The 13,045-nt window shown below is 39.6% G+C and overlaps 1 protein-coding gene across 5 annotated transcripts in view; it reads left to right on the top strand.

The window, feature by feature from the left end:
* The window catches only part of CHL1 (cell adhesion molecule L1 like), a 193,696-nt gene that overhangs the window by 116,418 nt on the left and 64,233 nt on the right, over positions 1 to 13,045 (top strand). For all 5 annotated transcript variants that reach the window (XR_012657127.1, XM_032794614.2, XM_032794616.2 and 2 more), the window contains 3 exons: positions 1,692 to 1,882; positions 11,295 to 11,417; positions 12,816 to 12,986. Coding sequence is in view for 4 of the 5 variants with exons in the window: in XM_032794614.2 (XP_032650505.1) it covers positions 1,692 to 1,882; positions 11,295 to 11,417; positions 12,816 to 12,986 (485 nt within the window). In the remaining variant the exon portion in view is untranslated. The remainder of the gene's footprint in view (positions 1 to 1,691; positions 1,883 to 11,294; positions 11,418 to 12,815; positions 12,987 to 13,045) is intronic.

The raw sequence follows: 13,045 nt of genomic DNA, 5'->3' as shown, positions 1-13,045 counted from the left end.
CACACTAATCTGCTCAGAATCGGGGGGATAAATTAAGTTTTGTGTTCCCTGTTAGGCCACCCAGCTTTTGTTGCTTGATCTCTTCCACTCACTCCATGAATAGGGATTAATATGCCTTTTCCTGTTTGGAAATATTTCATTTCTCAAGTGTGTGCTAAATTTACCCTCAGGTTCACACAAGGCTGACTCAGCAGTATTACAAGAGATCTGAGGTGTGTAATGGCAATCGAAGGGTACCAGCTGTCAACTTGTTTTTCACACTGCTTAGCCTCCTCTCCCCCATGAAAATACCAAGCTCATTAAACCAAGTGCCAAGTAGTCACATTTACATTTAATTTGATATTTTGTATGTGCCTAATATCACAATAGTTTTCTCAAATATAAGCACAGGATAATATTTTGCATCAAATATTTTTAATATAAATTTATGGGGGGGGTTGTAATAAAATACTCTGATATTCGTTACTCCACAAAGTGAGCAAAGTTTAAAACTTGGTGGGTTTTTTTGGTTTTTTTGGTTTGTTTTTTTTAAAAGATTACTGTCATTTTTATATTAAATAAGACATAGTCATTTTCAAGATGGCTGTGATTGGAGCTGTGCAGTAAGTTAACAACTAACTTGCCCTGTTTCATGTTTTGTTACTAACTGAAAGGTCATCCTAGGTTCACCTAACATTCTGAAAAGGACAGGTCAGAAAACAGAATGTCCATTCACTAAGACATTCTCATATTTTATTGCTCGTTCTGAATGGGAGTAAAAAGTCAAAATTTCCCACAAAATAAAATTCAAAACGTTTTTGATTTGGGACCATCAAAACTTTTTGTTTCAATAATATCAAAAATAGTATATAATTTATATAGATATATCTCTACACATAATATTATATAATGTCTAAACGAAACATTTCATTTTGATAAGTGTTTCATTTCCACTTTATAATTTCAATTAGTTCTTAACACTATTGAAACAAAATGAGAAAGTTGAGAGCCAATAATTTCTTCAAAATCAACGTGTTCCTGCAAAATGTTCAATTAAACTGCATTTTCCAATTTAAAAAAAAACCTGTATAATTGGAAATTTTTTGACCAGCTCTACTTCTGGATGCACCTGGCCCAGTTTCAAACCAGCTTGGATTGAGTTATGGGTAAATAAGGTAGATTAAGTTATGGGTTTGTGTCAAAATCACACCCAAATTGAAGTTTGTGTCAAAATCAAAGGCCACTTGAAACATCTCATGTTTATGTGCCAAACCAAGGGAAACTCAGTGGATTCAACTAAATTTTTCAAATCTACACGAGCCAGAACCAGTAAAATTGTTTGTTTGCGTAGACCTCTCCCAACGAACAGCACCAAGTTTCTCACAGCTCTGGTTCTAATCCAAATTCTGTAGTTCCTTTCATTGTGGCCAGTATTTTGACTGTGACTTTCATTTATTGTCCTTGCCTTCAACTCGGATTAATGTTTTGTGTCACAGTCAGTTATCTCCAAGTAGTGTGCTCAATAGGAGAGATGTGCCCCATAGCTAACGTTAGCTACATTTCTCTTGGGGCCGGATCCAGCACTGTAAAGTCAAAGGGAATTTTGCCATTCGCTTTAATGAGTCAGGATTGGGTCTTTGATTACCATTATGCTTGTAGTACAGCACATTATTTTCCAAGTCCTTATCTTTAATGTTTGTATTACCTTTCAGTTTTAATTGGACTAAAGATGAGAAACCATTCAATCTACTATCCGATCCCAGGATAATTGCATCCGAAAATTCAGGAACATTTGTGATCCAAAATCAGGGGATCATAGCTGATTTTCAAGGGAAATATCGTTGTTATGCTTCAAATGAACTGGGAACTGCCATGTCAGAAGAAATTGAAATAATAGTTCCAAGTAAGTTTCTCAAATGAAATACTGTGTTTCTTTTTGTTGATAAATTGCATAGTCAATTGCTTGACCATACTTTGGTTAATTATTTCTTCATTAAATATACTCGAGACCAAATAACCAATGTCAGTCAAGTTTATTAATATGGTACAGGAGAAAGGTTTGATATGATACCAGTCTCCAAAGAACAGCCCTATGCAGTGATGCTACATTCACCTTATGCAGAAGGTCTGTTCCCCAAGTTACACATTTCAGCTGATATCATTTACATAATTTTATAAATTACGTATTTCTTTACACGTCACTAAAATCCAACTCATCAGTTTGTTACAGTTCCCTAACCTGTTCTTCTATTCCTTTGTTATCTTTATTTTACATTCCAGTTACTAATCTGTGAAGGTATATCCCTAGCTTGTACTAAAACATAGAATAGATGTATCTTGATTTTGACAAGTTTCCTAGCTGCTTGTGCCAAATGCTTACTTCAGCAAATACAAGGTGTTATTGGGTACTTAGCGTAAGTGAACGGGATTATAGTACAGGCTAGTTTAGGCTGTATCACTGTTCCAATATTTGTGGTTAATGTTGTTGGTGCTTAATGAATTTATATATGTATGTATGCATAGCCAGCATATATTAGTCAAAATTTTAATGAAGGGAGATAATATTAGATGCTATCTCAGTATAACAGTGAAGGTTGTTGTCATATATGGCATGCTATGATATTTATTTATTCTAGTGTGCATGGTGATATCAGTCTAAAAAGTGAAACTGAAAGCTATAGTTATTAATTTTCAGAATGTCATATATTTCTCCTAATGTCCTCCATATCTCTTAGGGAGCCCTAAGAAAGCATCAAAGTTTTTTTTTCTCTTTTACCACAATATCCTTAAGTCCTCGTGTTCTAGAAATTACTATCTTCCTAACCAAGAATTCCTGTGGTGCTGTCTGCCACACTTGTGAGTCAGTTTGACAGGCCCTTGCAGTGCAGCATTCTGACCTTTTAAAGTGCTGTCATCATGTTGTGTCCAAGCACCACCATGTTGCAATATAATGACATCAGGTCAAATCATTATCCTCTTGAGATGTAATGTCCCAATGGGATGACTTTTCACAGGTCTCAGAACTGATTTCAGGCTTTTTGAATAGTGGGTCACTTAAAAACACCTATGATCTGGGAATCCCAATGTGGTAATCCAGCATATCCCTAGCTACTTCGTAGTCACTCCAACCACTTGCTTTTGAGGCACTTCTGTCCCTCCCCACCCCTGCCCTCCCTGACTCACTAAGTTTGTTCCACAGCATTCCCAGCTCCTATTTGCTAGCAATTAATTACTAAGTCTGAGTAAATAGCATGGAAGTTCAAGATATTACCACTGAACCATCAGTACCTTCTAAGTTTTCTAGTACAAAGCTGAAGAACATCCTCAAAACAATTTAATTTAAAAAGAACTGGGTAAATTATGTACATATTTCCACAGCTATGTTAATTTGGAGAGCATTTATTATTCACTGATACTTGCTGAATACAATTCACCATCTTTATCTCTAGAGAATAAGCCAGCAGGGCTGTTAGTACAGGCTTTTTTAAAGGCATCCTCAGGAGAATTGAGTGTTTGGTGGCAGAAAATGATTTGCTTTGACTTGACTATTATTTCTCTACTGAGGCTATGAAAATAAACACCTCTTTAATGCCTGTTCTTTTCATTTTTCATATAAGTCATAGAATTTTTTTTGTTCTGTGTTTAAAACATCAGTTTTGCTCATTCAATGCCACCAGTCATATTACTTTGCATTTCTTTAGCTTCCTGCTATCAAAGGATCCCAAAGCACTTGACAGACATAGGGTCAGTGGGTCCCGCTGAGATCTGCATGTGATGGAGGCCTTCCACATGCTGACTTTAGCCTTTGCCGTGGACGGGAGTGGTCACCTATCTCTTTGGCAGTATTTCTGGCCATTTGAGTGCAGAGGTAGCAGACAATAGGGAACATGCATCATCCCTCTCCCAGCTCTGTAGAAAAGTTTATGCAGCCTAAGGCTATTTATTTTTCTAGCATCCTCTTTCTGTGCCATAGACCATCTCTTGAGAAGTGATCTAAAGGCATCTATAAATAGGGAAAGCCTGGTAACATGGCTTCATTGGTCACAGAAGCTTAGAAGAGTCTGAGAAGAAGACCCAGAGAGTCCACGTAAACTGTTCTGTGTTGGGACAGATCCTCCAAGATACACAGGGAGCAGAACCTCTTGATCTTTCTTTGGGGACAAAACATTTATTTCTCTCTGTCTCAATCTCTGTCTATCTCTGGTTTTATACTGCTGCCTTAACCCATAGTACCTCCTGCCTGAAATCAGAAACAATAGTGAAGTCCTTGGTGAACTTCATGGAGTCTGTGGAACTTCTTCCTTTTCAGCGAGATTCTTTCCTGATTGAATACTCCGAAATGAAATCCATGAAAGTAGTCTCCCAGGGTTTTCTTTTTTACTTACCAGCTTTTATGGATATATTTTTTTTCTTGAGAGGTGTGCTGTATACACTAACTAGCCAGTTAAGCCTCATGATACCCTGGTCTCAAAGGTCAGGTGTGTATAGATAGGATTTACTTCCCTCATCACTAAATTGCAGCTGCCTGTAGGGGTGTAACTCATCAGCACTGCACAACAGTTTGACTCGAAATTGTATTTTCAGTTGAACTGAACTGAATGTCATGGTGTGAGTTAAAATGACCTAGTCATTACTGGAGGGAACACAGTAGTTGTTCAATGTCACCCAACACTTTTGGGCAGAGTGAAAAGAGCAACATTGCCATTCAAAGCTCTAGGCAGAACACAATTATTCACTTTGGAATCTGGCCAGGGCACTGGGGTTCATACCACTACTCATAAGAAAAGTGCCAGGGGGCCTTTAATTTCCCAAAGTGGTGAGAACATCAGTTTTATGTCCCTTCTAAAGTATGTCAGCTCCAGCAGTACAAAGTCTTCAGATATTCTGGTGATCCATTGACCCTGATTCCAAAAGAAGAGGTACTTAAATATATCAGTGAATACTTTTCTTACTCGATGCATGTTTCTTGAATTTTGGAACCTGTAATTGAGGCAAGACGTGTTGATAGCTTGATGTATGCTGGACAAGACTTCCCTCACGTTAATAAGGGTGCTCATATTAGAAGTAGATTTCCATTCCCTTTACTTGTATTGAACTGAATTGACCAAGAACTGTAGCAGAATCTCAATGCATCTTTATCTAAGCATATATGTCTATGTAGTGTCCGTATACAATTCAGTGAAAAAAACAGGAAGTAGAGATTACTATATAATGTGACACATATTAAATGCCATAAAAAGACAAGGATGCAGACAGCAACCACTGTACTATTGAACTTAGAATTCTGTTACTTTAATTATTGAATGTGCCCAATGTCAGAAGGAGAAATTGAATTAGGACTGGAAATTTAAACCTTGTATTTAATTGATCACAAGGTAACACCACCTCCTTGGTGAAATGTACGCAACATTCATTTACAGTATATTTATAGATACTTTCCTTAAAACACTTAAAACTACAGGATGAAAGTATAGCATGAAAGTAAATTAACCAAGAAATAAAATCACTGACAGTATCTCACATTATCGATTGCACAGTCTACCTAGAAGGCAAAGCCTGTATCTAAAATTTGAAAAGGCATACTGAATTCAGTAGTGAAGAGACCAAAAGGATTCTTGGGTTGAGCTAAAATAACATTTAGCCATTAAGGCACTTTACAAAGGTGAATGATCAATATTATCTTCATTTTACAGATGAGAAAACAGAGTGGCAAAGTAATGGAGCAAAGTCACTCAGCAGGTTGTGCACGAGCTGGGAATAGAACCCAGTTCTGTTGGTCACTTAATTTACCAACCAATTCACTTTGATTATTTTGACCATCACTGAGTCGTTTATGGGGATAAATGCCCTTCTTCTTGGGAAATAGTAATAGCAAAAACCTTGTAAGCAAGGACTGGCATCTATGCCATAGTAAGATGTCTTCCTAGATTGACAGCCAGCCATTACATTAGTCAGTTTAGTGTGGAAATTAGAAATCATTCCATAAATTAGCAGAATCATCCTTTGTAAACAGTTCAAAGACTGTAATGAGAATTACTAATTTAACTCCAAACTGCACAAGCCAGAACTGAAACTGATACACTGAGACAGATCTCAGGCTGTGTCCAAGCTGTGCTCAGCACAGTGCAGGTGGAAGGAAGTTATAAGTCACATTTATGTACTTCTGGTTTGCTGGCCAGGGGATTGATCCCTGGCATAAAAAAGATCAACCTTACGGCTTCTCTACTTACTGCTGATTATCAATGGCCAAGGAATGCTCTGGGTATTGGGGATTGCCAGGGAACAGAGATCTCCTGGCCACAGTCTCCTTAGCAGTTCTTATTCAAGACTGTGCAACAACAGTGTGTATGTGCTCTCTGTCTGTCTCTCACTAGTCTGCTGGTGCAAAGTTAGTATAAACCTGGTGGAGTCAGCCAGTGAATGAGTCCTTCTATGCAGGTATATGAATCGGCCAATGGATGAGCCCTTCTGTGCAGGGAATATATAAAACTATATACCTGCCTAGAAAGACTCATTCACTGGCTGAATTGCATCTGAGAATCTCCTCAGTGCATGCTTCTCCAACACAGCTTCCCAGTGCTACCTTCCCAGACTGCACACAAATGTAAACCCCCCCCCCCCAAAAAAACAAACAAACAAACAAAACACAGTGGGCTTTTCCGATTCTCTGCTCACACTGGTGTCAATCCACAAAGTCAGTGGAGTAATAACTGTGTAAGAGAATAGAATCAGGCACCTTAATTACATCCTTCTTTAAACAGTGGAACAAATTCTGCTCTCAGTTACACTGAGAATTTGTCTACACCAGTGTTTGCAAACTCGCGATGCCACAAACATATGCGCGTGCACACACACACACACACACACACACACACACACTTCTGTTGGTGCAGGTGCTGTCTAAACTAGGGGCTATACCGGCATAGCTGTACCGACATAGGCTCCATGGTGTAGACCAGTGTTTCCCAAACTTGGGATGCCACTTGTGTAGGGAAAGCCCCTGGTGGGCTGGGCCGGTTTGTTTATCTGCCCCGTCTGCAGGTCTGGCCAGTCGTGGCTCCTAGTGCCCGCGGTTTGCTGTTTGAGACCTATGGGGGCTACAGGAAGGGCGGTCAGTACGTCCCTCAGCCCACACTGCTTCCAGCAGCCTCCATTGGCAAGGAGCTGCGATTGGCCAGACCTGTGGACGGGGCAGATAAACAAACCTGCCCTGCCCGCCAGGGGCTTTCCCTACACAAGTGGCGTCCCAAGTTTGGGAAACACTGGTCTATACCATGGAGCCTGTGTCAGCGTAGCTATGCTGGTATAGCTCCTAGTTTACACAGCGCCTGCACCAACAGGTAGGGGTGTGTGTGTGTGTGTGTGTGTGTGTTGGTATACCACCACCCTGAACATAACCCAAGTCGACAAAAGCACTCTTCTGTCAACACAGCTGCTCCAACGCTGGAGATTTTTGCAGCATAGCTATGTCACTAGGGATTTTGTTTTTTTCACACCCCTGACCAGTGAAACTATGCTGACGTATCCTTAAGTGCAGGCTAAGCTTTAGTAAATCTGGACTAATCCCACTAAAGTTTAGAGTGCAGTGAAGTGACCTATGTAACTTCAGGTTTATACCAGTGAAACAGAACAGATTCAGGCCCAGAAACTATACTAAAAACACTCATTAGTTTTAGCATAAGATTACATAATTTCCCCTTCCTCCTCTTTTTTGCTGAGATTTTGAATTTTCTGAACATAGGAAAATAGGAGATGGGATCCACAAGACATTTGGTGAACTTTTCCTCTCCCCTGCCCCATTTATCAGTGGTATTTCAAAACATTCAACTCTAATTTTGAGTTTTCCAGTAGCATGTGGTCATTAAATCGCAAGTCACTCTAGGGATTGGATATACTCAGGTTCATGACAGTGAGAGGGCACTGAAAGCAACAATCTGTCACTGCTTGGGTCACCATCAGTCACAAGCAGAGAACTTGGGCACAGACCAATTTTGATCCTTATGTGTCTCACAGTTTAATGACATTGTGGTATTAGAGAACTCAAGATATTACTTCGGCAGGAATTAAAATGTGGCATGAGGAACCATTCCCAAGACAGTTCTGAGTGTGTTATATATCACAGTGTGCTTTGGGAAATGTTTCCATAAGAGCCAGAATGCAGGACATTTTTCATCTTGTGGCCTTTTTTTTTTCCTGCCAGTGGATTGTCTGGGCCCTGATAGGATCCACCTGCTGGCATTTCAACAGGTCATTCTGAGGCCCATTATACAAGCTTGTTTTCCCCCTGTGTAATGAAAATGTGAGATCGAGTACCTTGAACTATGAATGATTGGTCCAGCTCTTTATGTCTGTATGTAGGCAGTTGCCTGTAATATCGACATGACCTTTTTGGTAGCTGTCGTGTCAAACAGATTGATTGATTTCCAATTTCACATTATCCGTGTGCCATATGGATAACTCCATGCAATCTATCATCAAGCAGTACGTCTTGCATAGAGCTCAGAACCACTTACCAGCTTAGCTCAATTATTATAAATTCTGTGATCAGCCACAAATTCGTAGCAATCGATTACATAATATCCAAGAATTAAAATGATTAATACTGCAAAAATGCTACACACCTGTATGTACCTAGGAGTGATATCGCACAGCCAGTTCTTAAGATAATGTTATGCTCAGAGGTGCTGGTGGTTGCATAGATCACGGAGTTGGTTGGGTTGATGGGTGTACTAAGCAACTTCTATTCAGGCTAACTGTGGGAACCATTCCATACCCAGGGTATACTGATAACGGAAACAATGGAAACCAGTGCCCAGGGTCTGCACCAGCATGGCAAGCCTAGGCAGTGGTCTGACCATGCTGACTAAAGCTGATAACAAACACAGGGGCAGGACAGTGACTGAGGTAGCTTTGTGCATGTGTGCGTGCACCAGACAGAAAACTTCTGATAGCGTGTCCCTGAGAAAAAGAAAAAAAGAGAGCTTCTGGCTTAAGTGCTGGAACAGTGAGCCAAGAGTCTATCTCCTATTGTTTTCCTCTTGTAAAAGGACTGCCTGTCAACAGTTTCTCTTAATAAAAACAACCCACAGTGTCCCAAACTTGAGTAGTTGGTTGGATCACAAAGGGGTAATACTATTATCAGCTTTTTTGGTTTCTAATAACTCCCCGAACACAGAACGTAGGAGAATTTTGCCTTCCAGCTGATTAGGCAGAGTGGGCCCCAGCAAGAGAATCAATTGGAAGCTGACCTAAATTTCAATTTAATCTGCTTATCTGGCAGGTTGACTCAGGAGCTGGAATTGTCACTGGGTGTACCTTACAGGATTTAAGGAGTGAAGGAGCTATTGGAAGGAAGCTAGCTTCTCGGCCTTATGGCTGAGGGGTGAAAACATTATCTGAAGTGGTATCTGTTTCTCTCTATTGTCTTTCACAAAGTGGGTGAGATTCATGGGATCTCCATTTTATTGCTTGTTAGGGAGCCCTACTCTGTTTATAAACTGGAGATTTAAAAAATTGTTAATCTCTCTGCCAATAGAAGATTGGTAGATATAATTTCTCATAATCCATGGTAGGTGTGAGAACATTCCTTCCATTTTATCTTATGGCAGAGTAATGCCTTCCCTTAGGCCAGTGATATCCATACACAATTCTTACTCAAGCAATCAACGTCATGTTGTAATTGTTCCAGTTCAGACTAGCTAGTATTACCACAGAAGGAAATTTAAGAAGAAACTAACTCAGAAACACTTCTCAGTCACAACATGCCAGTTCTGCTGGCATACATATTGTAGGGAGGTGGCCCCGCATAACCCACACGCATCTCTTCCCTAATCCCTCCCAGATGCTTACTCAGAGTAGGACATGAAGTATCAGGCACATAGCCTCTGTTTTCTCCTCTGCACCCAAACTTCAGATGCAGGTAGGTCCTGCATCCTGCTTCGTTATGGAACTATACAGACCACAGTTTCAATCTATCTCGTAATATTTGTATGCAAAATCCCCAATAATCATTCAGTTCCTTAACTCAACCTACTCCTAGACCATGGGCCAGATCTTCAGATGGTGTAAATCACCACAGCCCATTGACTTTGGTGGAGTTATACTGTTTTACATCAGCTGAGGATCTGGCACAGATGAGCTTTGACATTTAAACACATTGCACTGGAGTTCACATTAATAATTGGTGTGCAAAGCTGGCACTTTTTAGTATTTCCCTTTGGCTCTTGATATTTCATTCTTTTACTGTTGCTTAACTATGAATTGAACTGACAGCATTACACCTTGCACCAGTTTTAACTTGCCTCGAATGTAAGCAGGATTCAGTGCTTGCCCTGAAACAGTCTCAACTTGGTTTGCTTAAAGAGTGGTTACATTTAACAAATGGATTTGTTTCTTGCGTTGTGGCTTCTCTATGCTCATTCCAGGATAAAATCTTGCTCCTCTTACTTGTGGATGTAGTGTCTTTGGTGGTGGCGCTTGCATGAGACCAGCAAACAAGATAAAGTCCTTTGTTTCTGCTTGCAGCTGGGCTGGTTGCTGTTCCCATCCTTTATACACAGTCCTTGTGGGTTTCCATTGACTTCAGTGAATTTTGTTAATTGAATCAGGTCCTAAACTATTGGATCAACTGGCCTGTATTTAAGAGCCAGATCCATTAGCCTTTGTGCATGTGAGTCAAAAGGACTGCTTATATGTATAAGGATAGCAAAATCAGACCCTAAAGATTATGTAGGGTCAGTCTGCAGCTGTGCCACAGCAAAGCTTGAATACCTGAGAGAAAGAGAAGCAAAGATCACCCTAAGCTTTTCTACCTCTTCTAATTCTGGGGCTGACTGAGCACCAAGCCAGCCCCTTGCTCAAGTTATAGCAGCTGCCTAAAGGCTGCTCTAAGTTCTATTGCCTTATAGTTGCCTGGGAGCCATTACGCCAGCTAGGATCATCAAACCACAGTCCGGCCCTTGCTAGCCTCCAGTGTACCCCTCAGAGTAGTGGAGGATAGAGGAGAAATGTGTACCAAGATGGGTTAATGAAGAGTCATACGTGCAGATTTTATGCCAGACTTCCCCTTCACATCATCATTACTTTGCTTTCTGTTATACCAATTCCTTTGTTGTTTGTGTATTACAAACTCTTTTGCTGGGATCTTGTCTTCTTACTCTTTTTTGAAAAAAATGCCTAGCTACTTTTTGCTTTTATGCACATAATAATAGTATTTAATGCAGAGAACAAAAGGAAGGATATGGGGTAGATGTGGTGTTTGTATAAAAGGGGGCTAAGGATAAGAAAATGAAAGAAACTCTTTGTTTTTGTCATAGGTGTACCAAAATTCCCAAAAGAAAACATTGAGCCAATTGAGGTCGAGTATGGTGATGCTGTGGTTTTGCACTGTAATCCTCCCAGAGGAATTCCGCCTTTGCATATCTATTGGATGAATATTGGTAAGTAATATTTGATGACACAACACCTAACAGGCCTTTCTTAAAATGCCTGTCAAGATCAGTTTCATTACAAATTCATAAGTGATGAAAATTATAAGTGTAAGCACTAAGGGAAAATATATGGATGGCATTGTAGGCAACCCAATGAAAGCCTCTATTTAATATGCAACTGCAATCAAAAGCACAAACAATATTATAAGGATTGAAATTCAGACCCCATGAAGTCAGTGACAAAAGTCCCATGAGTTTTTTAAAGAATGGGGTATAAATCAATATTTAGAATGTTATAATGCCGTTACATAAATCAAAGGTATACCCTCAATATGAATATTTTGTTTAGCTCTGGTCACTTCATCTGAAAAAAGGATATAGTAGAAGGATTTAAGAGATAGGTAACAAGAATGGTTAGACACATGGAAAGCTACTGATAATAATGGTACAGAAAGGTGAATCAGGTTGTCTTCTGCACCTTTCATGATGTACATACAATGAAACTGAAAGACAAAACATTAAAGTTGACGAAATAAAATACGGTTTAACGTAACACATAATTAACCTGTGAAACTCATTGCCACGAGATAACACTGAGTGCAAGAGCTCAGCAGCATTTTAGAAAGGGTTAGACACACAGATAATCAGAACAATCTTACAATAAAGTGAGTAAAATATACCAATAATATAAACCATCCTGCTTCAGAAGGGAAGCCAACCATTAATTGACAAGATTACGAATAACTTTCCTCTATTGTCCGGTTATTGCATAATTTGCTATTTTGGAGATTCTGTCACATTCTTCTTTAAATGTCTAAGGTGAAATCTTGGCCAAACAGAAATCAATGGCAAACTCTCTCTGACTTTGGTGGGACTCAGATTTCACCCTTAGGACTTACCACTGTTGGAGACAGGATTACAGACTAGATAGATAGAAAACTGCTCTCATTCCACATTTGACTGGTTTGACAATGAGCCAACACAACCTTTGCATGTCTAGGAGTTACATACTGTAAGTTGTACTTACAGGGAAAATAAGTTTGTGTTCTGCACAGTGGAAACCTAGAAATCAAGGCATCTGTGGCAGTGCTGCAAGCCTTTGTAGCACTGAAACTTGCTGGAATTTTCACTGCATCATCCCCTAGTAATTACAGAATTAAAGTACAGGAACAAAACTGACTTTCCAGAGAATTCATGCTGTTTCTGTAGAAAGTTTACTTAGGTTCTTGTTTCATAAACTCCCATTCCCATGGCTGTAAAAGGACAACATATGGTTATGTTGCACCTCTTTTGCATCAAAGTTCTATTCTGCACCTGAAAGCAAACACATGACAGGAAGTGCAAATAGGTATATTGGGGGGGTGGCTAGATATCATTAACATATTATAATTATTTTTTTCTTGCTAGATTTACAACACATTCCACAAGATGAAAGGGTCTCTATGAGCCTTAAGGGAGATCTGTACTTTGCAAATGTGGAAGAAAATGACAGTCGAAGCGATTATTGTTGCTTTGCAGCATTTCCCAAGCTGCGGACAATTGTACAGAAAATGCCAATGACGCTGATGGTTACACGTAGTAAGTCTTTTAAAAATTGTTTTAACTCCCCCTTGTCACTGAATAAAAATGTGAGCCAT

The sequence above is a fragment of the Chelonoidis abingdonii genome, chromosome 17 (assembly GCF_003597395.2).
Source record: "Chelonoidis abingdonii isolate Lonesome George chromosome 17, CheloAbing_2.0, whole genome shotgun sequence".
NCBI classification, from domain to species: Eukaryota; Metazoa; Chordata; order Testudines; family Testudinidae; genus Chelonoidis; species Chelonoidis abingdonii.
The sequence above is the reverse complement of the archived record's forward strand: the minus strand, read 5'-3'. Positions and strand labels throughout refer to the sequence as shown.